The sequence below is a fragment of the Nannospalax galili genome, unplaced genomic scaffold, assembly GCF_000622305.1.
Source record: "Nannospalax galili isolate Female #2095 unplaced genomic scaffold, S.galili_v1.0 scaffold517, whole genome shotgun sequence".
Lineage (NCBI taxonomy): Eukaryota > Metazoa > Chordata > Mammalia > Rodentia > Spalacidae > Nannospalax > Nannospalax galili.
Genome location: NW_008340098.1, coordinates 750839 through 778399, shown reverse-complemented (window position 1 = coordinate 778399; position 27561 = coordinate 750839). Strand labels below are relative to the sequence as shown.

The 27561-nt window shown below is 50.3% G+C and overlaps 1 protein-coding gene across 10 annotated transcripts in view; it reads left to right on the top strand.

The window, feature by feature from the left end:
- The window catches only part of Otof (otoferlin), a 230539-nt gene that overhangs the window by 194094 nt on the left and 8884 nt on the right, over positions 1–27561 (top strand). For 6 of the 10 annotated variants that reach the window (XM_008835006.2, XM_029564462.1, XM_008835007.2 and 3 more), the window contains 27 exons: positions 2844–2975; positions 7487–7549; positions 7955–8039; positions 11984–12143; positions 12930–13116; positions 13392–13578; positions 16246–16469; positions 16936–17044; positions 17524–17704; positions 17780–17900; positions 18371–18471; positions 18581–18671; positions 18801–18917; positions 19185–19337; positions 19654–19843; positions 19945–20069; positions 20381–20515; positions 21189–21350; positions 21519–21638; positions 22126–22287; positions 22409–22571; positions 23091–23221; positions 24905–24934; positions 25262–25393; positions 25793–25859; positions 27013–27155; positions 27251–27385. In XM_008835006.2, coding sequence (XP_008833228.1) covers positions 2844–2975; positions 7487–7549; positions 7955–8039; positions 11984–12143; positions 12930–13116; positions 13392–13578; positions 16246–16469; positions 16936–17044; positions 17524–17704; positions 17780–17900; positions 18371–18471; positions 18581–18671; positions 18801–18917; positions 19185–19337; positions 19654–19843; positions 19945–20069; positions 20381–20515; positions 21189–21350; positions 21519–21638; positions 22126–22287; positions 22409–22571; positions 23091–23221; positions 24905–24934; positions 25262–25393; positions 25793–25859; positions 27013–27155; positions 27251–27385 — 3606 coding nt within the window. The remainder of the gene's footprint in view (positions 1–2843; positions 2976–7486; positions 7550–7954; positions 8040–11983; positions 12144–12929; positions 13117–13391; positions 13579–16245; positions 16470–16935; positions 17045–17523; positions 17705–17779; positions 17901–18370; positions 18472–18580; positions 18672–18800; positions 18918–19184; positions 19338–19653; positions 19844–19944; positions 20070–20380; positions 20516–21188; positions 21351–21518; positions 21639–22125; positions 22288–22408; positions 22572–23090; positions 23222–24904; positions 24935–25261; positions 25394–25792; positions 25860–27012; positions 27156–27250; positions 27386–27561) is intronic. The other 4 variants (XM_008835010.2, XM_029564463.1, XM_008835004.2 and 1 more) reach the window with 1 other exon arrangement.

The window sequence follows — 27561 nt, the reverse complement described above, 5'->3', positions numbered from 1 at the left end:
TGGCATGGGGAAGGTTGGTCTCCAGATAGCATGTCTGGGATATATACTGAAACCATTCTTTCTCATCTACCTGCCAGTCCTCAGCCACAGAAAGCCTCTTTTGAGCTGGGAGGGAGCTGGTTATAGGAAAAAATGGAATTTTGAAAACCTTTTTCATAAAAAAGGTTCATAGAAGTTAAAACTCTATACACTTCTGTGCAAAAAGAATATTCCAGAAGGACTTCTAGTGTCTCTTCACAGTAAATTTCTCGGAGCTAAGTTAATTAGCCCTGTTTCCTTTTTAGCTCCCTGAAGAAATGGTGATTATTGCAACTCTTTAAAGCATGGATTCTAAATGTTCAGACCTCAGCCCCTTTGACTCTTCAAGCTCCAGAATAGAAGTGTTTCCTCTCATAGTTCAAGTGTTACCTCAGCACACAGTTGGCTCTGTGTTTCTATACTTTCCTGGCAACAGTCTCACTGGTGTTGGGGTTTCTATTTTCCTAGCAGCATTTTTGATGTGTGGATTTTTCTTGATCTTCAGACTATTTATAAGACCTTGAAGAACACAGTGGATGATAATTTTAGTAAGAATTCTTTTTATATAAAAAGAGAAAATAATTCTCCTGAGTAAAGTCATATTTAGAAGTTGCATCAAAGCACAGCAACCAAAGTACCAGAGATCGAGATGAGTGCCATGAACAGCTGCCCTTACAGTTGCACTAGCTAGCGAGGAAATGCTTACTGCAGCTGAGGGGAGGCTCAGGGTTACAGTGCAAGTTCAAGAGTCCTCTGGAGGGATCTAAAGCATGCTACCAAGCTTACCCACTCAAGAGATGACCACAGCTGGAAGGCAGAATCTGAGAGGCCACTTACACCAATGGCTCTCATTCCATGGAGCTTTCTGATTATGATGGCTTTTGGCACACATCATCTCATTTAACCCTCACAGCCTGGTAGGTAGCTGGGGTCTCAGCTTAGAGCTGAGAAAATTGCAGCTCGGTGAGCCCACAGGGTCCTCTGCATTCATTCCTGGCCATATGTAGATCGAGGCTCAATGCCAAATCCAGCAGCCCCAAGTCTGTAACTATTTCTATTTTGCCATGGCCACCCTAGAGAGGACTGACCCTTCCAAATCCAAAGAAAGAATTGATGACCTGAAATGAAATTCAGGAAAAGTAGTAATTACATCAAAAATTTTACCCCTCCTCTCATCCTCCTCCCTTCCCTCTTCTCCCACCAGTTCCCATCTCCCTTCCTCTTCTCCATTCCCTGTCCCTCCCTTCACTCAGTCTCTTTCTCCATATATATGTTTCTTATATTTTTCAGTTATATGTATGTATAACTTTCTATATAGATCTTTATATACATCTTTTTATCTATACATGTCTTTATATGTATGTGTATATAAAGACATATATCTTTGGAGCTGGAGAGATGGCCCAATGGTTAAAAGCACTTGCTATTCTCACACAGGACCTGGGTTTAGTTCCCAACATGCACATGATGACTCACAACTGTTTGTAACTCCAGTTCCAGGAGATCCAGTGTCCTCTTCTGGCCTCCAAAGGCAGGTGGTGCCCATACAAACATGTAGGCAAAACATACACATAATATATATGTTATTTATTATGACATATATCTTTTTTATATATTTAAACTAAAAATATATGTGTTAGCTTAAATCTATAAGCTAGTACTCATTTATAACTAAGTTCCATAAGTAGTAGGAGCTTATTTCAATCTTACCTGTACCTGGCCTCAGCAGGTGTTCCCTAAATATTTATTGACTGAATAGACAGTTGAAACGGGGCTTCCCAGGACAGAAGTAAGGTTCCAGAGAGCTGGAGGCCACTGAAAGAACACAGTTGAACACACACAACATACCATCACCAGGCAGGAAAAGGGGGCCCCGGCCATTCAAAAAATTCAGCGAGAGGAGTGGAGACTGGAACATAAAAAGGGGCTGAGCTTCCAGAAACCCAAGGACATGTCAGAGTCTTCAGGCTTAAACAAGAAATCCTAGTGCAAGAGCTCCAAAGAAAGTTCATGAAGGCTTAAAAAGCTTAATCTCTGGGTGTAGGAAACTAGTGGTTTGGTGGCTTTCCACCAGCAAAGCCACAGCATCAGGAAGAACTCAGATCCTAGAATCACGTACAACTTTTAGGGGTGTACAACTTTAAATATTTTTATGCATAAGAGTGTTTTGCCTGTGAGTATATAAATCCACCACATGCATACAATGCCCAGAAAGGTCAAAAGAGAGTGTCAGGTCCCCTGGAACTGGAGTTACAGAGGTTGTTAGCCACTGTGTGACTGCTGGGAACAAAACCCAGGTCCTCTGATGGAGAGCAAGTGCTCCTGACCACTGAGCTATCTCTCCAGTCCCTGGGGTGTACAACTTCTTAACATTGTCATCTACAAAGTTCATGATCGAAAACTGCTCAAACAAATTACTGCAAAAAAAAATGCTCATAATATTTTAAGTAAGTTTACTATTTTGTGTTAGGCCTCATTCATGGCTATTCTTAGCTGCCTGTAGTAGGTTAAGTATGCCTAACTGGGTTAGGAAAACTGCTGCTGGACCTGTCCTCCATGAGAGGACAGGTCCAGGAGTATGACCCATACACCAGGTGATTCTAGAGGACACTTAGAGATCACCAGCCCATACCCCTCTACCAAGTGCAGACACAGAGACCAGGATCACCCAGCAAATTGGAGGTCATGGTCAGCATGGAGCCTGGGATGTGACTCAAGTTATGCTGACTCCCTTTGTCTTCCAGCCATGATGCTGAACCCAAAGCTCCAGTGGGATTCCAAGTTTCCTCCAACCCTCCATGTGGTCCCCACTCTCCCTCCTGCAGGTCAGCATCACAGTAATCGAGGCTCGGCAACTGGTGGGCTTGAACATGGACCCTGTGGTATGTGTGGAAGTGGGCGATGACAAGAAATACACGTCCATGAAGGAGTCCACAAACTGTCCTTACTACAATGAGGTCAGTGGACCCATGGCTCAGGGTGGGAAAGGGGCCTCCTGACATGTGAACAGGAGCAGCTGGGAGTCAGGCCTCAGCCCACCCTCTTACCACCCAGCACACTGATATGGAGGGCCACACCTTCTGCACCCCAGTCTGGCCCTGCTCTAGTCACAGGTCAACCTTGTAACTCTGTGAACCACCCCTCATAGCAGTCACAGCTGCTGTCCAGTCCTGAGCCTGAGCCAAAGCAGCTGGCTCCAGGGTGCCACTGGCACCATGAAAGAACCCTTCCCATGCACCAAGCCTTCCACTAAATCCATTAGGTGCATCAGCACCTATCAGAGATAATCACTGTTCCCTATTGCACAGTGGGATACTGAGACTCCTGGAGAAAGTCCTCGCTGATCAGGTTCAGGGTGTCTGTCCTCTCTACTCAGCTGCTTTCATGGTCACCTGAGCCTTGGAGACACTTCCCTCAAGAGCATGGCTTTGACTTTGGCTATGAGTAGGAAATGCCTGCTACCCTATGAGTGAAGGACTTCAGAGACTTCATAGTTTGATGTCCACATCTTACAGAGGGGGGAACTGAGGCCTCAGATTGGAAAGAGACTACCCATCATTCCAGAGTGCTGTTGATGGGTCAGAGCCCACATTGTCTACCTGGCCACTCCCTCCAATGCAGCATCTTGACAACTGGGCTCCAGATGGGACCCTATAGTGATCTGCTCTAGAAGTCTAGGGCCCCAAGATCCCTGTCCTAGAGTGGGCACCCAGGCTGCCTACTCCAGTGACTCCAGGTAGCAAGGAGTGCCAGGCTGGTCCAAATGATGCATTCATGTCCTGTGTCCTGTTTGGGGCAGCTGTGGGGGCCTTCAGCTGTGTACCTGCAGGACATAAAATCCAGGCACACTTCCTGCCTTTCAGCCCAAGCCTAGCCAAACTCATGTGTAATCACAAATGGACTACATTCAGCCAGCTGGTGTCCCTCTGGTTCCCAGAACAAGACGTCACTGTTCAGGTGCCCTCTGGCCCTGGGTGGAGTCAGGACATTCAAGCTGGGCATCTCTGATCTTATATCAGGACACATCCCTAGCTGGAAAAGCCTCTTCTCTAGATAAGAGTAGATTTCCCCCTGATGACTGCAGAGACAGGTCCTAAGGCTCTCGGTGGTTATTCAATAATGGTGAAGCCACATGTGGCTGACTCAAGGGTTCACCTTGCATCAAGCCTCATGTTTCATTGAATTCATTTCCTCCATCCAAGGTAGCTTCCCAGCTTTGTGGCTCCTCCAGAAAACTCCTATACTCCCTGCAGAGCCCAACTCAAATGTCCTTGCCACTGAGCAGCCCATAAGTAGAGCAATAATGCCCTTGAGCTGTGATTGGCCTTTTGTGTCTATGTCCCCCCTGATGGACTAAGGGCTCTCAGTCTCCCTCATCACTGTGGCCAGCTCAGAGCCTGGCGGGTATTTGGAGGACTCATTAACACTGCTGAGTGGATTCTTATCCAAACAAAGAAGGGACATTTGCTGAACATCTGCTGAGCACCAGGCTATGGTACTTGGGGGCAGCATCAGAGCCTCAGAGGGGGATGACACACAGCTTCTACCCTCACATGTCACCTTCTAGCCACATCTAGAAACCCTCTCCTATCCTTGGCTTATCTTTGACCAGCTTTCATCTGATCCTGGTCACATGTGTACTCTTGCACAAAGACAAGTACCTCTAATTTTGTTCCTGTCTCTTTCCTCTAAACGAGGTGTCCTCGTTAGCTTTTCCATTGCTGTGATAAAACACTCTGACCAAAACCAACTTGGGGAGGAAAGGGTTTATTTAGATTACACAGTCTGATCACAGTTCATCCTTGAGGAACCAGGGCAGGAATTCAAGTCAGGAACCTAGAGGCAGGAACTGAAGCATGGACTACAGAGAAATGTCGCCTTCTGGCTTACCCCTCTGGCTTGCTCAGTTACTTCTTTTATACAGCCCGGGCCCACTTTCCCAGACATGGGACCATCACAGTGGACCAAGCTCTCTTACACCATTCAGCGACTGAGAAAATAACTCAGGTATGGCCACAGGTCAATCTGATAGAAAACATTCCTCTGTTGAGGTTCCCTCTTCTCAGGTGTGTCAAGTTGACAACTGAAGCTTAACCAGGACACTAAGGTTTCTTAAATTCAGCCCACTGGATATTTTGGAGGGAGAATTCTGGATTGCCCTAGACACCATAGGGCACTGAAGCTACAAGATGTTGACAGCAAGCTCCTACTTGTAGCAGCTAAATATTTTCAGATGTTGGCAGATGTCCCTTGGAAATTAAACCCCTCCCAAGTTGATATGGTTGTTCTACGCTGTCCCCCTGTGGCTTGAAGCCCTAAGAATGGGCTTTCTTTCTCTTACTTTCCTCTTTACTGAAAGGTATCCTCCTAACCATGGGTCTGTCTTGTTTCTGGCAAGTTTTCTGAAAAGCGGAAACTGCCACTAGAACAGCAGAGGGAGGTGGGGACCAGCAACCTGACTTAGTAGATCTCTAAGGCATTCCAAGAAGGAATTATGCTTGGAAAATACAAGGACTCTGATTCCGGCCAGCTCAGAACATGTGGGATTCTGTCCCCAGCCTAGCCAGCTCCTTGCCATGGGGCTGGTTCAGTTCTGATGCACCTGGCATGGTGGCTCATCAGCATAGCTCTGAGCCTGCCTGGGTAGGAAGACTCACAACTTTTTTTCCTCAATAACCTGGGATCAGGCCAAACCCCTTCTCTGTGTGGGCATGTGGTTACCTGGACAGTCTGCAAGACTGTTCTTCCTCCTGCCCAATGTCCACCTCTCATCTTTGCCATGGACCCTTCTCTTTCTACATCCCAAAGGATCGAACATTGCACCTTTCCTAGCACCCCAATTCTGGCTTTGCCTTTCTTCTGGCTCTTTCCTTCTCCCTTGCCCACATGATGCTCTAACAGCAGAATATTCTGTCTAAGCACAGCCAGGACAACCCATAGATTCTCAAGGTCAGCAACCCAAAGTCCATCACTCGAGGAAGGTTTTTCTCCACTCCCAACTGGCTCTCCAGGATCCTCCTTGTTAACGCCCCTACTCATAATAGACATGTGAGCTGTCCCCACCCTCTGCCTCTCTGTAGTACCCTGGCCTCTTCATCTTGTTGCCTGCCCACTTCCCAAGTGCTCTCTTACACTCTTCCAGCTCCTTCGTCACAGCTTCCTAACTGCCATTGCTTCCATCACCCACCAAAGATGTCTGCTGCTTCACAGAGCCCTGTCCTGGGCCCTCTGGCAGTCTCCTCAGGTGTCTTCCCCATTCCCACACCTTAGGTTATACTGATGGTTCCCAAATCCAGACCCCACCTGCCTCTCCAGAGCAGCAGACCCTCACCCCAGTCAGCACCCTCTAGACTTATCAGCCATGCATGCCAGTTAACATTCATTGCGCCTTTACTAGGTACATACCCGGGCCCTCTCATTTTAACTTCACACCCACACCTTCCAGCTTCTGTGTGGATGGTAGACAGCGTGGTGGCCTGATGTCATTATCACCATAGCACAGGGGTGAACTGAGGCTCATGAAGGGAAGTGATGAACCCAGCAGTAACAGCTAAATGTCACTGGCTTTAAAGATGCACAGTGCTTACATATAAAGATCCTAGAGCTGGAAATTCTTGTTCTTGGGACACTGACCCTAATCGAAGCCCTCTGGTAACACAGCCTTCTTTCTTTGCTCTGCACATAAGTTCACCAAAGCAATGTTCACTCTTCTCACTGCCCTCACCCTTACCCCCACCATGGCAGCCAGGACAAGGGTGGGAGCTGTAACGGAGACGGAGGCTCACAGTAGACAAGAACAGTTCACCCTGCAGCATTTTGCTTTCATGGCAGAGGAAATGCCCTCTCACATCAAGTGTGTCCATTCAAAGACCCCACCCTGTTTTTACCTCTAGGGTAGGAACACATCTTGCAGGCAGCATTGAGGTTTAATGGTGATGTCTGCATGGCCTTCCCACCAGGTGTACCTCACAGTCAGTAACATTCCTGATTCCGTGGTGTGGCAGCTGATGTCAGTACCCCTGTTTTGCGGTTGTCTGAGGGGCATGTTAGAGAGCATATCAGTCAAGTCCCCGCAGCTAGAAAAGGGCAGAGCTGGCCTAGAACTACATTTCCTGGTTTCCCAGCTGGGGTCCTTCTGAGCACAGCACATAAACCCAGGAGTGACTGACCTTTGGACACTGCAACATGATATCATCTACAAATGTGGTGGGTCTCATTCATAGCTATACTGGGCTGCCCACAGCATGAACACACCAGGTAGATCATTCCTTCCCCCAGTAGTAGAAGACCCAACCTAGGAGACAGGGCTGTGCTTCTCACCTACCTCCACCTCAGTCCCTCAGAACCCTATGGGTCACCACTGCTGCTCATCTGAACTTTCAGGCTCAGGGGAAATGATGGGGTACAGACAGGCACTGTCAGGAGGGAGGGGCCGCCAGTGACAGCAGCCTGGGTCTTTCCCCTCCAGTACTTCGTCTTCGACTTCCATGTCTCTCCTGACATCATGTTCGACAAGATCATCAAGATCTCGGTGAGTGAGCAGCCCCAGCCAGCAGGCAGGGCCACTAACTCAAGTTGCACCTTGGTACAACCTTGGAAGACACTGTTCATGACAAAGCAATCCCATGCCTGGGAAATGGCTATCACAGCATAGATGTTGACCCCCCTCCCTCTTGCTCCTTCAGCCAGGTAGATTATACAACCTATTCACCCACGCATAACAGCCAGAAATAATAATAATAATTTTTAAAACCACAGATGTTGGGTGGGATAAGCAAGCTACCCCTGCCCTGCCAAACCTTCCTGCTTTACTATAGAACTTGGGTCCCCTGAAAGATGAAAGTAACACCATCGTCAATGGGTCCTGCCCCTACCCTTGCCTCAACCCCACAAAGGCCTCATCTTGCCCAGCCTGACTGGTGGTTCTGCCCTGAAGGTGATCCATTCCAAGAACCTGCTTCGCAGTGGCACCCTGGTGGGCTCCTTCAAAATGGATGTGGGGACTGTGTACTCCCAGCCTGGTAAGTAACCCACTAAGAATGAACTGGTCAGCCTTGGTGCATGCCACTCCAGGAGTAACACTTGAGGTCCTCCCCATGATGTTGGTTCTTGGGCTTATCCATCAAGGAGCATATAGATACAGTTCAATGGCCATCAGTATGCAGTCATGGGCAGGAGGGCGGTGAAGTGTGCAGTCTGATCACAGATGCAAGGACCATGTACACTGGGCCTGGTGAGTGCTGGCTCACTATGGGGACAAGAGATCTACACAGAGCCTAGAAGTAACTATACAGAGTGAATGCTTGAATGTGTGTGGCACACTGGAGAGTCACCTGTTCTGTGTCTTATGAGAAAGTTGTTTCGGGTACACTGAGCAGCCTTTGAGGGAGCATGCCCACACACTGCCTCTGGCTGGTACCTGCTGAGCAGAAAGGACCCCTGTTATCTTTATTGGAGCCCCATCACCTCTCTGGCCATGGCGATGCCTGAGGCTCACAGATGTGCCAGGATTTGATCCAGCCAATCAGCCGATCAGGAGACCACCAGGTCATGTGTTCCATCAAGTCACACTTTCCAATCTAAATGTGGTGACAGTCAATGGCAAGTGTGGTACAGCAACCTTTTGGGGACTCTGGACTTTCAAAACACTTCACAAGGGACCCAAGCCCTCTGAGAAGTAGCCATGGTGGGCTGTGACTGATTAGCCACTCTGAAGGTCCCTATGTGTCAATACTCTGTGTAGTTGGCAAGGATGTCCCAAGAGATGGCCTAAAGGACTTGCCACTACATGGCCAACTTGGGAACACACACGTTACTGAAGCAGTTGCTCAGAAGCAGTAAAAATCCCATGAGGCACTTTGATGGTGACAATACAATTTCACCCAAATTGTCACATTCAACCCTTACAAAGTGTGGCAAGAGAGACAATAGTAATTTTACAGACGCATCCAGTGAGTGGAGAGAAAGGAGACGGTTTGGAGGTGCCAATTATAAGTAAGTTGAACAATTGATACTTTCTTGCTGCCCATCCTCATAACACTCAGCTGGTGAGCATTGTAACTGTGCCAGCATTGTAACTGTGCCTCACATCAGGAAATTTGAGTTCAGTATCTAAGACTGTACACATGAAAATCACAAATCAGAACCTTCGAGCTATGCGGCCTTAAAACATCTAGTCAGGTCCCTGTTAAAATGGACAGGTAGGCTGCACAGGTAGGTCAGTTGATAGAGTGCTTGCCTAGCATGCACGAAGTCCTTAGTTCAATCTCCAGCACTGCATAAACCAGGTATGGTGACACTGTAATTCCAGCACTTGGGAGGAAGAGATAGAAAGACCTAAAATTCAAGGTCATTTTTGGGCACATAGCTGGTTAGAGGCTAACCTGGGACACATTAAAAAAAAAAAGAAAGAAAGAAAAGAAAGATGGACAGACCCAAGGTGATAAAGGGACTTTCCCAAAGTGTGAGGGAGAACCTGGGCCCTCTGGTACCCAAGCCAAGGCCTTTTCCACTACCTAAACAATCTGGAGCCTCCAAATAGGGACCACAACCTCCTGAATACCCATCACTGCCCGCTGACTTCAAGGAAGAGTCTATCTCCTCCTGTGTTGCTTCCCACAGCCATGGGCCACAGGTTTGAGTGCCACTTGCATCCCCAAGGATGACTTCCTCTCTGGGCTAAGCATCAGCAGGCAGGCCTGCAGTCAAGAGTCAAGAGACAGAAGGGAGATTAATATACACTTCTGGGTAGTTGAGTCCTGACTAGGACAACACTGCTCTTATGGAGGTGGTAGGTCCAGGCTCTGGGCCAAACACACTCCCAGCAGGTCTAACCTCCCTATTCATTGTTCCCATCTCACAGTAAGGAAACTGAGGCTCTCCAAGCCTAAATTGCTGGTCCAAAACTGCAGTGGGAATAAGTGGCAAAATAGAATATGAACCCAGGCTTTCCACCAGTATAATCCATTCCCAGACTTACTGCTCCTGCTGAGTCTGCCCCTGAGCCTGGTGCCCTCCCTCCAGGAGGCATGCACTCTCCCTTTCATGCTCTGCTCTCCAATCTGGCTTAAAACTGCTCACTGCTGCCCTCTGCTGGAAGTGGCTTATAGTCGTAGAGGAGGTTTTTGTGGCTAGCAGCTTTCCAGCCCATCCCACCTCAGCCACAATTGTCAGAGCCAGGCTGAAGATGGAGTCCCATCTCCAGAGTTGGAGTCCCATGTTGTTCTTGTACCTCCAGTCTCAGATAATGATATCAGGATTAGAAGGACTTCGAAGGCCACCAATCCAGTGGTACCTCTGAGCAGCATCTCTTATGGTGGGGATACTCACCATCCCATAATTGAGACAGCTCCATTTCCTTCATGTCAGATAAAAATCTGTCATCTGTAATCTTCACCTTTGTTTGCAGATCTATTTGGGTCTTTTTGAGACAGGGTCTCCCTGTAGCCCCAGCTGTCCTGGAACTCAGTATGTAGACCAGGCTGGCCTTGAACTCACAGAGATCCACCTGCCTCTGCCTCCCAGGTGCTGGGATTAAAGGCATGTGCCATCACACCCAGAGCCATCACACCAGGTTAAATTTCGAGTTACTCTTGCATCTTGTTCTTTCCTTTCTAAATTTCCCCAGTTCATCTAACCATGTGCATATCTGCCCATCTACCCACCTATCCAAAAGCCACCCACCCACCTATCCATCCATCCACTCCTGTCCACATCATAACAAATCCTGCTATCCATTTATCTACCCACCATTTACTCATCCATCCACAGGGCCAGCAGGCAGCCCACCCTCAGTCATCTGTCCATCTCTCCAACAGACATGTAGCTATCTGGTCATCCTTCCATCCTATACACATCTTCTCAGGCAATACTGTGAGGTCCTGAGATCCTCCTCAGGCCACCAACTGAATATAAGTTGTCCAGTGACCATGGCTTCCTGACTTCTTACCACCTTTGATTTGTCCTTCACACTGCTGTGGACTTATCTCTCCTGACATCTAAACCAGCCAGTGAACACACAGCCTGCTTCTCCCAGCCTCAACCTCACCTCAGGGAGTCCTTTAGGGTCAGAGCCTTGGAAGATACTAGTGGAAAATCAGGAAGGAGTTCTGAGCCCCTGGAGATTTTGGTGGGCACAGGAAACTAAAAGATCCCTTTCTCCCCATACCTGCACACTAGCTTTGAAGTCAACCCAGTGGGGAAGATCGTCATAAAATGCCTCCTTTACTCCATACTATCTTGTGTCTTAGGGACACTGGGGAGACAGACTGCCTGTCCCTGTCTCAGTCTACAGTTGGAGACAAGCAGTACATAGATGATCACAGTAAGGTCGGAGGCAGCCTCACAGGGTCCCAAGAGCACCAAGAGGCCAGGACCAATTCCTCCAAAGCAGTCAGAGAAGGCTGCATGGAAGAGGAGCCCCTAGGACAAAATGAGTAGAAGCTTTCCAGCTAAACAGGGAGAGGAGCGAAGGTGAGGGCGTTTGGAGCAGACACAATGGCTTGGAGTCTGGCTCAGTGCAAGCTCAGGAAGCAATGATTACTTTGCCTGGAAAGGGCTGGAGTGGTAGAACTGGGCAGGAAGGAGAGCAGCAGGAGACCCATGAACCTTTGGGCTTCACATGAGGCAACTCAGAACGGTTGAAAATGGGAGGTGAGAAGAGGCCCTATCCAGCAGCCATGTGAGACCAGCTGTAGCTGGAACATTAAGGGAGTCTGCAAGCTGAGAGACTTATTAGGAAGTAATTCAGAGTCCTAAACGTGTGACCCTGGGTGGGGCCTTGCCCTGCTCTCTAGCTACAGAGGAAATCTGTCTTCTCTGGGCAGAATAAGCAGAACTGTGGCCATAAGTATCCTGGGCCTTCCAGCCTTGAGCCCTTGGGGCCTAGAAGGCACTCAGCTTGGCTGCCCCATGGCCTACCCTGGGGTAGGGATGGCAGGTACAATGCCTTTCCTCACCACTGCAGAACACCAGTTCCATCACAAGTGGGCCATCCTGTCGGATCCTGATGACATTTCTGCCGGGCTGAAGGGTTATGTGAAGTGTGATGTCGCTGTGGTTGGTAAGGGGGACAACATTAAGACACCTCACAAGGCCAACGAGACAGATGAAGATGACATTGAAGGGTGAGGTGCCATCTCCCCTAGAGACCTTCACCCAACCCTTCTTCCCCCAAAGGAAGCGTCTAGGATAGCCTGAACCTAAAGTTCTTGCCATTTATCCCCCTTACCTCCATGTTCCACCCAACCTTGAGGGCCTGGGACAGTGTGGCTGGAGGGTTAACAGAGGGCAGTGCTTTGACATCCAGACTGAGAACAATGGTAAGAAGAGGAGACACTGGGTGATATGAGTCCTGCTACTGAAAGGCCTAAGAGTCCCTGTGCCATGCACCCAAGACAGCAGAGAGATGCCATTCAGTGTGTCAACCTCAGGCAGCAGAGACAGTGACTAAGAAACACTCTAGGATACTGTCTGGACTCAGTGAGGAAACATGCCAGGATTCAGTGAGCCTGTTCTTTCATGGGCTGGGGAAAGAAAGCAGCTCCTGGTAAGGCTTTTGTCTGGGGAGAAAGGATATAGCACAAAGCTTTGAAAGTCGATAATACCAAGATGGGCATTCTGCTCTACAAGTTACAAAGCACTCACATAGTATAGCCTGTCTTACTGCTTTCCTGGGAGGTGGCTATTATTATTATTATTACCACCTTAATAAGGAGGCAACTAAAGCTTGATGAGATGAGGAGCTTCACCCAGAAGCCCACAAGGAGTCATGAATTTGAAGGTCTTTAATCAGAGTCTGGGTCCTCTGAGCTGTCCTTCATAGATTGTACCAGGCCCCAGGGGATCCAGGTGCTAGCTAGGATGGGAGGCCCTGGGCCTGCTGCAATGGCCTTGGCTACCTGTGCTGGCAGGAACTTGTTGCTCCCTGAGGGAGTGCCTCCAGAACGCCAGTGGGCCCGGTTCTATGTGAAAATTTACCGTGCGGAGGGGCTGCCCCGGATGAACACAAGCCTCATGGCCAACGTGAAGAAGGCTTTCATTGGCGAGAACAAGGACCTTGTTGACCCCTATGTACAAGTCTTCTTTGCTGGCCAGAAGGTATTGAAGTGGGAGGTGCAGGAGGCTGGGGTTAGGGATAATGGGCTTAAAGTACAGAGAGGCTGAGGCAAAGAAGAAGAGATCTGAAGCTTTCAGATCAACTAGGAATCATCTCTACCATGGACCAGGTTTGAAGAATCTTTTTTTTGCCTCGTAGGTCCTTAGATGAAGAACCACAAAGGGAGCATGATGGGAGGAGAGGCTAGGGGTCAGGGAGGAGAAGAGATAAAGCAAGTATGTGTATACACACCCTAACCCTCACTTCATCCCACCAGGGCAAAACATCGGTGCAGAAAAGCAGCTATGAGCCACTGTGGAATGAGCAGGTTGTCTTTACAGACCTGTTCCCCCCACTCTGCAAACGCATGAAAGTGCAGATCCGGGACTCCGACAAGGTCAATGATGTGGCTATCGGAACCCACTTCATAGACCTACGCAAGATTTCCAACGATGGAGACAAAGGTCAACAGCAGAGCACGGATGTGTTGGGGTGGGGGATGCTGAAGAGGAGTAAATGAGACCCCGTCCCCTTACACTACCTCAGGATCTCAACCCGACAGGGATCTCAAGGGTCTTATTTGCAGTTCCTGACCCAAGGAATGGGAGGAAGTCACAGCCCAGGCTGCTCTGAGCTGACAGGGCTAGCTGTGTGACATTTGCACTTGTTTTCCCATCTGACAAATTAAAAAAACTGTTACATAATCATTTCCACACAGATCTAGCCATCATTACAGTACACATGCCCTGTATATATAATCCTAGTATCTTCACCAGTACTTGTCTAGGGGCCTGTGGGAACTAATTCTGTTCCAGAATCCAGGTACTGTGCCAGGCACATGGATACAGTGAGATCAGATGCCACTTCTGTCTTCCTCACGCTCCTTGGGGGTTAAAGAGGCAGATGTGATGCCAAATGACAGATATGACAAAACAGAAGGCAGAAGAAATGAACACTCACACATAGGACTCCACATATAGGAGATATCTAGAAGAGGCAAATCAGAGACAGTAGATTTGTGCTCCTGGGAAACAAAGGGAGGGTGGTTGGGAGCACCTGCTTAGAAGTTTGGGGTTTCTTTTTGTGGGGAGGGGGAATGGAACTATTATGGAAGAAGACAATGAGTGCCCAGCATAGTGACTGTACTAAACCACCAAAATGTGCACTTTAAAAATATTTTATTCTCATCGCCGGGCGTGGTGGTGCATGCCTTTAGTCCCAGCACTCAGGAGGCAGAGGCAGGCAGATCGCTGTGAGTTCAAAGCCAGCCTGGTCTACATAGTGAGTTCAGGTCAGCTGGGACTACAGGGAGACCCTGTCTCAAAAAGGCAAAAAAAATTATGATTTTTATTTTATGTGTGTGAGTGTATTGCCTGCATGTATGTAAGTGCACCCATGTCATGCAATGCCTGTGAAGGTCAGAAGAAGGTGTTGGATTCCCCCTGGAACTGGAGTTGTGAACAGTTGTTAACCACCATGTGGGTGCTGGGAATCGAACCTGGGTCCTCTGCAAGAGCAGCCAGCACTCTTAACTGCTGAGCCAACTCTCCAGCCCCCAAAATATGCACTTTAAATGTTAAATTTTGTATGTGAATTTTATCTCCGTCTTTTGGGTTTTTTTTTTTTGGTCTTTTTGAGACAGGGTTTCCCTGTATCCCCAGCTGTCCTGGAACTCACTATGTAGACCAGGCTGGCCTTGAACCCACAGAGATCCGCCTGCCTCTGCCTCCCGAGTGCTGGGATTAAAGGCGTGCGCCACCACACCTGGCTTCAGGTTTTTTTTTTTTTTTTTTTTTTAAACACTGTTTTTAAAGAGGCGGGCTGGAAAGATAGTTCCATGGTAAGAGCATTAGTTGCTCTTGCAGAGGACTCAAGTTCAGTTCCCAGCACCCACACTGAGCAGCTAACAACTGTCTATAGTTCCAGTTCCAGGGGATCTGATGTCCTCTTCTGGCCTTCATTTGCATTGCACAACACAAGTGCACAAGTGCATGTGTGTACACACACACACACACACACACACACGCAGGCAAAACACTCATACACATAAAATTTAAAAAATTTTAATTTATAAAATAAAATCAAAAAGTAGATATAGGGGCTGGGAGATAGTAAAGTGCTTATCTTGCAAGTAGGAGAAGCTGTGTTTAATCCACAGAGCTCACATTAAGAAAAACAAAAAGGGGGCATGGTGGCATACACTTGTAATCCCAGCACTGGGGAGGCAGAGATAAATGAGTTTCTGGGGGCTCCCTGGCCAGCCAGCCTAGCTTACTTGGCAAGTTGTGGAACATTAAGATACCCTGTCTGAGTTCCAGGCTAGTGAGAGGCTGTATTTAGAAGAAAAAAAAAGTGGATAGTGCCTGAGGACTGACACCCAAGATTATCCTCTGGCCTCCATATGTACGTGCATATGTGTACACCCATATAGACACAAACATGCACATACATGTGTACATAGACAAAATACAGCCGGGCATGGTGGCACACACCTGTAATCCCAGCACTTGGGAGGCAGAGGCAAGCGGATCTCTGTGAGTTCAAGGCCAACCCAGTCTACATAGTGAGTTCCAGGCCAACTGGGGCTACAGGGAAACCCTGTTTCAAAAAAGACCAAAAAAAAAAAGCAAATACATAAAGCAGAATTAGATTCACATAAGGCAAAGTGCATTGAATGAGGCCAAACAAATCCCAGCCTTGAGATCCTCCTAAGGATGCAGTATTTCCAGGCTGGGACAGAGAAAAGACCCCCAGAGAAGAGGGAGGGTCTCCTAACCAGGGGAGATATATGGTATATCTGAAAAGAAAGCAAAGGGCACACACCCATGTTGAAGAGTGCGAGAGAAGCTGGCACATGTGCACAAGTGGTATGGTCGACAGCCCCTGTTCTAAGCACCAGGGAGCCTGACTTTCTCATCCCCACACCCAGCCAAGGCCCCTACAGAGCATAAGCAGACACCAGAAAGCACCACATACATTCTTAAGTGTGAGAAGGCTGCCCTATACCTGCTTTGCACCCAGTGGACAGGGTGTCTTGGGCTCAGCACCCAGGAGGCCAACAAGGGGTCCCTGTTGCCCCAAGTAAGCCCTGGCTATGACATGGTCCCTCCTGTCCCTCCATGTTGTTAAAGGTTTCCTGCCCACACTGGGCCCAGCCTGGGTGAACATGTACGGTTCCACACGCAACTACACACTGCTAGATGAGCACCAAGACCTGAACGAAGGCCTGGGGGAGGGCGTGTCCTTTCGTGCCCGCCTCATGCTGGGACTGGCTGTGGAGATCCTGGACACTTCCAACCCTGAGCTCACCAGCTCCACGGAGGTGCAGGTGGAGCAGGCTACACCTGTCTCAGAGGTGAGGCCCAGGCTGTGCTGCATTCAGATCCACAGTTCAGTCACTTCCCCACGACAGCTCTTGACTTCTAGTTTTGCCCATTGCTGCCCTGTCTACTCAGGGATCTGTATCCTAGGACAAGACGCCCCCAGGAAGCAGGGGCCCTCACCTGGCCCCTCTGCAACACCTCAGTCCTCATCTACTGCTGATCTGTGTCCTGCCCAGAGGCCTCACAATGGCCACTAGTAACCAAAATGGTGCCTCACCTCTGCCCATCTTCCCATGGCTGTCTTTGTATATACACAGCCAGTCCTTCTCCCAGGGACACCCAGGCTGAGGGCTTTAGGGTCCAGACCGCCTAAACCCAAAGTTGGATGGAACATATTCCAACTGTCAGCCAAAGGGCCTATCTATGACATTAGGAGACCTTAGCCAAGCCTGTTGCCCCCCTGAAATTCAAGGTTGATTTGAACTGCCTTCCCCACAGAGCTGTACAGGGAAAATGGAAGAATTCTTTCTATTTGGATCTTTCCTGGAGGCCTCAATGATCGACCGGAAAAATGGAGACAAACCAATCACCTTTGAGGTGACCATAGGTGAGTGCTGGGATCATGGGGAGGGTCTTCAGGCTTCAGGACCCTTGGTGTCATCATTGAACCTGTGCCTCGGGCCTCAAGGAGTGAGCAGCGTGATGTCTTTCCCCTAACTGTCCTCAAATGTCTGAGAAACACTTCTGGCTCACAAGAGCGTTCTTGACTCTGAGAGAGGGCAACCATCACTCCACTACAGGGCTGGAATGGAGCTGGGATGTGAGAAGAAAGACAGGAGCACCCCCTGTGGATGTGGAAGAGAGAGGGGAAATCCAGTCCATGTCCTAGGCTGGGCCCAGCAGTCCTCAGAGCTCTCCCTTATGGGGCCAGAGGGAGGGGATGTGACATGGGGACTTATGCCTGGATGGTGTTGTCTGAGCCGCATTCTCTGCCTTTACCTCTCCCAGAGATATGCCCAGACTAGATGGCAGGTGGGGTGGGTTAGGAAAGGGCTGTAGGCCTCTGACACTCCATTCTTTGTCCAGGCAACTATGGAAATGAAGTCGATGGCATGTCACGACCCCAGCAGCCTCGGCCCCGGAAGGAGCCTGGGGATGAGGAAGAAGTTGACCTGATTCAGAACTCAAGTGATGATGAGGGTGATGAAGGTGGAGACCTGGCTTCAGTGTCCTCTACCCCACCCACGCGGCCGCAGATCACAGACAGGTAGGCCCTGTTGCCTGCTCCAGTCTTGTGGCTGCAAACCTCAGACCCTCAACCTCCCATTGCATCCCACTCCAGGAACTACTTCCATCTGCCCTACCTGGAACGCAAGCCCTGTATCTACATCAAGAGCTGGTGGCCTGACCAGCGCCGCCGTCTCTACAATGCCAACATCATGGACCACATTGCTGACAAGCTGGTCAGGGCCAAGAGGAGACAGTGGGGTCTGGGAGACGGGGTACCTGTAACACACAGGCTGTCTATGCAAAGGCTTGTTTGGGGATAGAGAAGGGGGATCCCAGTAGGGTCCCAGAGCTCTGGAGTACAGTCTAAGGATCTGCCCCTCTAGCCTTGGGCTGTTAAAGGAAACTAGGCATCCCCTCTGCTCTCCAGTCCTGGGTTCTGCTCAGCCCAGAGCAATCACAGCCCTAGAGTGCTTCTTTCTGCAGGAATTGAAGACTCCAGAAATAGCCAGAGTCCCCAGTTTCCACAACAGACCCTTGTCCTGGAAACTTAGTGGCTCCCTCATGATAAATAGGGAATGCTCCTAGAGAGAGATTCCAGGTTACTAGGTTCCTATTTCCCCTGGTGAATGAGAAGAAGACATCTGGGGAGGCTGAGGAGGAGGGCTGGCTGTGGTCCACAGTGCCTTTGAACCCTGGTTCGCAGGAGGAAGGCCTGAATGACGTGCAGGAGATGATAAAAACAGAGAAGTCCTACCCCGAGCGCCGCCTGCGGGGTGTGCTGGAGGAACTCAGCTGTGGCTGCCAGTGAGATGGGCTGGAAGGGTGGGACAGCACAGACACCCCAGCCAGGACTAGGCAGAGAAGATGGCTATAAACTAAGCCTTGGCTCTCCCCTTCTTCTGCACCCCTGCAGCCGCTTTCTCTCCCTCACCGACAAGGACCAGGGCCACTCATCCCGCACCAAGCTGGATCGGGAGCGCCTCAAGTCCTGCATGAGGGAGCTGGTGAGGCCACAGCTGGACCCCGGGATGGGGGAATGGTCTGGCTGTGAACAGGGGACATCTGTTCTTAAGGTCATGGCCTAAGCTGTCACCCCAAACAGCTGAGCATTCCTTCTAACCTCTCCCCAACAGGAGAGCATGGGGCAGCAGGCCAAGAGCCTACGGGCTCAGGTAAAGCGACACACAGTACGAGACAAGCTGAGGCTGTGCCAGAACTTCCTGCAGAAGCTGCGCTTCCTGGCAGATGAGGTGTGTGGCCTGTAAAAAGGCAGGGGGGCAAAGAAAGAGGTTGACCAAATCCCTTGGGTGGCCCTTCCTTTTCAGATGGCCACTAGGGATGAAGTTGAGCAAGTTCAGTAGGAGAGGAAGGAAAACCCAGGAATGGGGATCCTTCCCTGCTAGATCCCTAGATTCTCCTCATCCAGGCCTGGCCCCCAGAAGTGGGGTGCAGCAGGCTCAGGGGACCAATACATCAAGGTCAAATCCCCCTGACCTGTGCCCTCAACTCCACTACAGCCCCAGCACAGCATCCCAGATGTGTTCATCTGGATGATGAGCAACAACAAGCGCATCGCCTATGCCCGGGTGCCATCCAAAGATCTGCTCTTTTCCATTGTAGAAGAGGAGCTGGGCAAGGACTGTGCCAAGGTCAAGACCCTCTTCCTCAAGGTGCTGCAGGGGCCTAGACTGGGGTGGGAGGAGCTGGGTTCTAGGGCTCCACTGAGTCTGGCAGGTCTAAGAGGAGGAGGTGGAACCCTCAATTAACAGATGTTCTGAGGACTGGAGCCCATCCTGCCCGACCTGCCTATCCCCCTCAGTTGCCCACCCTTACTTCTGCCCAGCAGGGTGGCTGTGAAGGGGCAGGTTCAGCTCCACCTAAGGTTTCCCCAACCCTGAGCCTGCTGATCTTCCACCCCGCCCCGCCCCCCAACCCTGTGGGACCTAGCAGTTGTCAGGCTCTTGGTGACTCTGAGCCTGCTCCCAGTTGCCAGGGAAGAGGGGCTTCGGCTCTGCAGGCTGGACAGTACAGGCCAAGCTAGAGCTCTACCTGTGGCTGGGCCTCAGCAAACAGCGAAAGGACTTCCTGTGTGGCCTGCCCTGTGGCTTCGAGGAGGTTAAGGCAGCCCAAGGCCTGGGCCTACACTCCTTCCCACCCATCAGCCTGGTCTACACCAGTGAGTGAGGACTCCTAGCCCGGTGGGCCACCCTCCTAGCCTGCACCCCAGAGGATCAGAGTGGCCGCATGGTACAAGTCTCAGTCCACTCTTCCCCACAGAGAAGCAGGCCTTCCAGCTCCGAGCCCATATGTACCAGGCCCGAAGCCTCTTTGCTGCTGACAGCAGTGGGCTCTCTGATCCCTTTGCCCGTGTCTTCTTCATCAACCAGAGTCAGTGCACAGAGGTAAGGACTTGGGGAAGAGAGGGCTCTTGCTTTGAGAGCACTAGGAGGCCAATATAACAAGTCTGCCAGTTCCCCAACTCAGAGAGAAGCCTTGCAGATAACCATAGGCCCAGGCTAGGCTGGTAAAGGCCACAGCTTTAACTGGGGCTAGATCCACAAAGCTTTGACAGGGCACTAGGACCAGATATCATATGAGCCTTGACTTTCAGATTTCTGGAAAAGTTGGAGAACCTGACATTCAGGGTTCCCTGAAGCCCCTGACTAGGAATAGTGTCTGTCACTTGTTCCCCATCTCTCAAACTCTGCTGCAGGTGCTGAATGAGACATTATGTCCCACTTGGGACCAGATGCTGGTATTTGACAATCTGGAGCTGTATGGTGAAGCTCATGAGTTGCGGGATGATCCCCCGATCATTGTCATTGAAATCTACGACCAGGATACTATGGTAAGGGTGGGCACTGGCACTGGGGACCTCTAGCAGGACCTTCCACTTCCTGGTTCCCCACACTCTAACTGCACTGAAGCCACCTCTCTAACCGTTCTTTAGCGCTGCATGCTGGGAAGCTGGGCTGCTGACCAGGCCCTCCAGGAGCCTCCTGTGTACCCACCACAGCCTGAACTTTTTCCAGCACTATGAGCCTCTGGGATATTGGGAGCCAGGCCATGGTGTCTTTACCTCTTGCATAAACACACTGAGCCCAGTGTTTTCCAGACATGGGACAGCAAAGTCCTGCTGTCACCAACCTTCCCACCCCAAAGCCCTGATCCCTGCCCACACTCGTCACAGTCTGTAGCAATCGCGCTGTTTTCCATGGAGGATTCTGGAGGGTGAAAGAAAAATCAGGACAATTCCTTCATCAAGAAGTACCAGTTCCTCCTGCAAACCAGCTCAGCTGTTGGGGTACCCAAGGGAACTCTAGATTAGAGGTAGCAGGACATATTTCTAGTCCTGAGTCCTGCATCTACCATTCATGGCCTAGCCTTGACCAAGCTTTGAAAGGCCCTTGAGACTTTATTTTCCTCATCTGTAAAATGATGTGATGAATGAAATCAAAGGTGTGAACATTTTTGGAAAACAGCAGGTGCAAGAAGCCCACCTGAGTGTTTTGTTGTGTCAGGGCAAAGCTGACTTCATGGGCCGGACCTTTGCCAAGCCATTGGTGAAGATGGCAGATGAGGCATACTGCCCACCCCACTTCCCACCCCAGCTGGAGTACTACCAGATCTACCGAGGCAATGCCACAGCTGGAGACCTACTGGCTGCCTTTGAGCTACTACAGGTGAGTGACAAGCAAGGCGGCCCTAGTCTTGGGAACCAGAGCTGACAGCAGGTCCTCAGGGACCCTGTACTGTCTGCCCTGCCTGTCTCTGATCGTGTGACACCAACTCATGGGGAAAAGACTCATTCTCCCTGGGTTCCCCACTGTGACCATGACCTCACTCCTCAGATTGGACCAGCAGGGAAGGCTGACCTTCCACCCATCAATGGCCCAGTGGACATGGACAGAGGGCCCATCATGCCTGTGCCTGTAGGAATCCGACCAGTGCTCAGCAAGTACCGAGTGGAGGTATGTGAGGGTCCTGTATACCTCCCTGGCCCTGCCCTGTGTCCTCTGCCCAAGCCCTCTGTTCCTCCCAGTTTCTATGAAGCACTCTCAAACTATTCAGTTCTCTGAGCTCACTTCTCAGTTTCATATAGGAGACTGAGGGCCCAAGAGTCAAGGGAACTTGCCTAAGGTCAACTTCAGGAGCCAACAGTATTAACCCAAGGCTCTCAACCCAGACTAGTGTCTACCTCCATCTGACAGAAACACCACTGTGTCCAGAGCCTTTCCCAGCCTTCTTGTATACGCCTGCCCCATGCCCTCCAAAGCCACCCTTCCCTCAAAGTCTCACCTCAGCTTTTTGAGGGCACCCATGCATTCTCCTGGCATTGTCTCTGCCCACTGGAATTTGTCTTCTCCCCACTACCCACCCTGCTGTTGATTCTCTCAAGTGACACTGCCCAGCCACCAGCAGCTCCCTCCACTGAGCCACCCTCCTTCCCAACCCTAGGTGCTGTTTTGGGGCCTTCGAGACTTGAAGAGAGTGAACCTGGCCCAGGTAGACCGACCGCGGGTAGACATCGAGTGTGCAGGGAAGGGAGTGCAGTCGTCCCTGATTCACAATTACAAGAAAAACCCCAACTTCAACACCTTGGTCAAATGGTTTGAAGTGGTGAGTGCAGGAGCTGGGAAAGCTGGGCAGGACTGAGTGTGGCCAGGGTAGTTCATCTTGGCTGGACTCCTCTACCCCTTTTTCTGAGACACAGACCACAGCATGCCATTGCCCCCCTCAGGACCTTCCAGAGAATGAGCTACTTCACCCGCCCTTGAACATCCGAGTAGTGGACTGCCGGGCCTTCGGCCGTTACACTCTGGTGGGTTCCCATGCTGTCAGCTCCCTCCGGCATTTCATCTACCGACCCCCAGACCGCTCGGCCCACAACTGGAACACCACAGGTATGGCCACCCAAAGCCCTGGCTCCACTGAGCTTCTGGAAGGACCCCAGCTTGCAGTATGGTGCAAGTAGCCATCAGGTCTCCCCTAGGGCATCTCTATGGATCAGTGGAGGAGGGAAGGAAGGCAAGCCACATTCTGGGAGCCAAAGAAGGCTTCTCAGGGCTGCCCTTAATTCCGGGCCCAGAGACGGCCAGCACTGGACGGGCCCTCATAGGGCTGAGGCAGATGGCCTCTTCTACTGGGTGATGGAGGACACCTGTCTCCTTCCTCTCCTGGGCCTAGAGTCCAGGCCTAATCTCTAGGTCTAGCCTCTGTTCTGCTGTTTGGCTTCACAATGCCCCATCCTTCTCTTTAGCTCATTTTCCCTTCCTTAAGCCCATCTTGTTCCTGTGGCTGCCCCATTCCTCCTCTGCCCTCAGAAAGCTCCAGAATCTTCTGTAGGCCCCGTTCTTCCTGCCTTCCTGCTTCTCACTGTGTCCTTCTCTTCTGTCTGCCTGTCTGTCTGTCCCTCTGTCCAGTCAAGCTTCTCCGGGGCTGCCACATGCTGTGCAATGGGGGTCCCTCCTTTCGCCTTACAGGGGAGGTCGTCATGAGCATGGAACCCGAGGTGCCCGTCAAGAAGCTGGAGACGATGGTGAAGCTGGATGCGGTAAGACAAGTGGCCAGCCCCATGCTGGGAGCCAGGCAGACCTGTCCCAAGAGTTCAACACTAAGTTACTCCTCTTTTTTACGACTTCTACGTTTTACTTTATTTTGCACATAACGAAAACCAACTGAGTAAGCAGTTTATGAACTATTGGTGTTCAGCAATCAAGAAGGATATGAGGAAACTTTCATTTCTTCCCACAGTGTTACAGAAACTCATAACACAACACACTGGTTTTCAACAGAGAGCCCTAGTAACAAGGATGGATGAGTACTGAAGATCCACAGGAGTCGGACAGGGAATAGTTCAGGAAGCTTGAATCTATCCAAGTAGCTCTTCTGCCCACTTCCAGGCACAACACTTCTAATTCTGAAGTGGCTAATCCATGTGGAGAAATCCTGGCAAATTTTTCAAATACATCTGCCCAGCTGTTTCATAGGGCATCGCACAAGCCATGCCCAGGCTCAAATTCTGTACAGAAGGTTCCCATTGCTGTCAAAGGAATCCGACCCCTCTGTACTACTTTGTTGCTAAAGTTCTGGTCACCTGGCTCCCCTACTTTCAACTCTTCCAGCTTCTCATCATGTGGCAACCTATCATTGTTAGCTCCTCTGGTGGCCTCAAAATCAAGCTACTCCTCTTTTTAAGTGACATTGTCAAGAGCCAACTTTATCATATGGACTGACAACTCCATTTTAACATTGTCCTGGTGTGTGTGTGTGTGTGTGTGTGTGTGTGTGTGTGTGTGTATACATGCACGCTCTATGTGTTGCACATGTGTGCACACACGTGTGCATAAGCAGGTGGTGTGTATGTGTAAGAAACAGAGCAGTAACTGTTGGAGGTGAAAGCCTCCAGTATTTTACAATCTTGAAATGACCCCTAGGAGACAGACTGCTTGTGAGAACAGTGTGTCCTGCCAAAGGGCCATTTTCCATGTCAAGTGACACCCTGTAGGCCTGGAGTGGGGAAAGATTTCCAGAGGGGAAATTCTGTTTCTCTAGCTTTAAGACTAGAGCTGTTTACCTGCCAGAGGAAGACCTGCAGGGGAGGGCAGGATAGGGCCATCCTGGAGCCTGTCCCCCTGAGGTCCAGTCTCTGTTCAGTGCCACAAGGGGACTTCCAGCCACATTCTCAACCTCTTAGTCTCCACATGACCTGTTTCACAGAGCCTGTGGCATCTTCTAGCTTCTGAGTCCCAATATGAAATGACCTTCCTTTGACCCTTGACTGGAATTGCCTAGTCAGAGGGTAGAGTTAAGTCTGCCCATGGTCTCAGAAAAGGGCAGCAAGAGAGGCCTGCTCCTTTGGTCCTGGGTGGTGTCGCCCAGAAAGCTTGATACTCAATTACTCAGTGGTTTTGAATACACTGCTGCCCAGCTCCCTACCCCCACCAAGGATTGTTCACAAAAGCTCCCAGATGATGCTAAGGTGCAGTCAGAACCCTACAAACCTGAGAAAACAGAAGCAGCCTTGATCAGGCCCTTAGCAGCCTTACCAGGAAGCCTGCTCTTATGTGAAACCTGCCTTTTGGTCAAAGGCAAGGAGCTCCATCACACAATGAGCATAGGTTCCTGCATGTGGCTCCCATCCTTGTCCTTCTCACTTTCTGGACTGGCTTCCTGCATGCTCCTTCAGGCCCCAGTGGCTAACCCTGTCCTCTCTCCTTGGTTCCTCCCTCTGCAGACTTCCGATGCTGTTGTCAAGGTGGATGTGGTGAGTGTGGGAGCTAGGAAAGGGCCCTGGCCTGAGAACAGGGCCCACTGGCACCTGTTCTCAGACCGGAGGGCCTACCTCAGTAACCTTAACCATCCTTCCCTCTGAGTGCCAATCCTGCCTTGGCCTGTGGCTCATGATGGCAGGTCATTGCTCTTGTGGGGCCATGGTGTCCTCCTCCACACAAGGCCCTACCTCCATGGCATTGGTGGCCCTACAGTGCATCATAGGGCTCAGAGCTTTCTGAGTGGGTAGGGATTGTTCATGGTCTTGGGAAAGAGCAGAAAGTAGACAGCCCATAGGATGGCTGACCTGGCCAACCCCCAGGCTGAGGAGGAGAAGGAGAGGAAGAAGAAGAAGAAAAAAGGCACCTCAGAAGAGCCAGAGGAAGAGGAGCCAGATGAGAGCATGCTGGACTGGTGGTCCAAGTACTTTGCTTCCATCGACACCATGAAGGAGGTGAGACCAGGGATAGATGGGGATGAGAAGGCATGGGGCTGCACATGACCCAGCTCCACACCACACTCTCCTATCTAACTCCTTCTCCACCTCACTCCCAGAACCAGTTTCTTGTTTCCATACCCTTGAAGTCTCCCCTCAGAAGGTGGGCAGGCTCACCTTCCTGGCTTGGTCTCCTCTGGTCAGTCATGTGTTCCACAAACATCTCTGGCATCTACATGATGAGCCAGACACCATTCTAGATATTGAGAGAGCTCAAAGATAGGATGCCACACATGCCTTGAGAAGTCCCAGTCTACTGGGCAAAATGCATGTATGAACAGATGGTTAAAGGTACCCTTGGCTAAGCAAGACAAATTAAGTCTGGGGACTCAGGGAAGCCCCTTCATCTTTTGACAGCAACTTCGACAACATGAAGCCTTTGGAATTGACCTGGAAGAGAAGGAAGAAATGGACAATACTGAGGGTGAGCCCTTGCCCCCTGGTCCCTTGGAACCATGATACTCTGATGCCACTCCCCAGCCCTGGCCTAAGTTCCAAGGATCAAGCTAAAGCCCTAATCTAAAGAAGTTTCCACTCTGACCAATTCAGCAACAACAGCAGCAGGTAGACATGTAGAGCTACAGAATGTTAGAGCTAGAAGGGTCTTCCTAGCTTATCTACCTAGGATTTTCCAGAACCTTTTCCATGAAACAATATTAATGGCTATTCCAGAGAGAAGAAAGGATTCCATTGGCAGATCAATTTAGGAAATACTGGCTTAAGCAGGTTTTGTTTGGTGCATGACTTCTCAGATCCTTTAATGTGTAAATTTTAGAATTGATTACTTGCACATACAATGTGTGTGTGTGCAATGTGTGTGTGTGTATATGTGCACATTTGTGTGAGTGAATGTGAGTACCCACATGCCATGGTATACATGTGGCATTCAGAGATCAACCTCAGGTGTCAGTCCTCACCTTCTACCTTGTTTGAGACAGGGTTTCACCACCATCACATACACTAGGCTACCTGGCCTGTGAGTTTCTAGGGAGTCTCCTGTCTCCACCTCTTATCCCCCCATAGGAGCTCTGGGATTACAGATGCCTGTGCTATGCATCCGGCTTCAAATGGGTTCAATCTCAGGTCCTTCCACTTGCATGGCAAGCTCTTTTACCCACTGAGCCATTTCCCCAAGTCCAGATGTTAGTATCAATTTCTACAAGACACTATAGGAACTATTCCCTCCATTCTTCTAAGTGTGCCAGATAGCACTTACGCCTGCTATTCCACTGGTTGATGATTAGGAAATGCTAATAGGGAATGACCTTGCTAATACTACAGACAAATGGAGTGTGCCTAGAGGGGAAAGGGAGTGGACACAGGACTGCATAGTGACAGGCCTCTGACTCTAACCCAACTCCTTCCTCACCTGCTCTCCTGCTGAAGGGTAGACAGCAGTTTATTTCCCCATCAGGCATAGCCTGCTGTCTGCTTCTCCCCATGGAGTGCAGTGAGACTCAGAAGTTAGACAGAAAGAGCGGTAAAGCTGGGTCTCAAACGTCAGCTTTCTTGCTCTGACCACTTCTGCCCTACATCCCCCTAAGCTGACTGGGGCTTCCTTTCCTACTCTGGACCAGGCCTGAAGGGGCCAATGAAGGGCAAAGAGAAGTCCAGGGCTGCAAAGGAGGAGAAAAAGAAGAGAAACCAGAGTCCTGGCCCTGGCCCTGGGCATGGGTCAGAGGCCCCTGAGAAAAAGAAAGCCAAAATTGATGAGCTTAAGGTGAGGTTCTGGGAACAGACCCTGCCCAGGTTTGGGGTGGGAGGCAGCAGATGAGGCAGGACACTGGCTGCAAGTCTGGCAGCCTGCCCTGCTAGGTGTACCCCAAAGAGCTGGAGACAGAGTTCGACAACTTTGAGGACTGGCTGCACACCTTCAACTTGTTGCGGGGCAAGACAGGAGATGATGAGGATGGCTCTACAGAGGAGGAACGCATCGTGGGTCGGTTCAAGGTCAGGCAAGGAGCATGGCCCAGATGTTCAGCCCCCACCATCACCTGTTCTCTCCCTGTACCCTAACATTGCTGTCAAGAACCCCTGGCCCTCCCATGATCCAGCAGCTAAAAAGGTTAAGACCCTGCCACAGCATAGTACAGACCACTCAGTGCTGTTGGCTACTTGGAACGCCA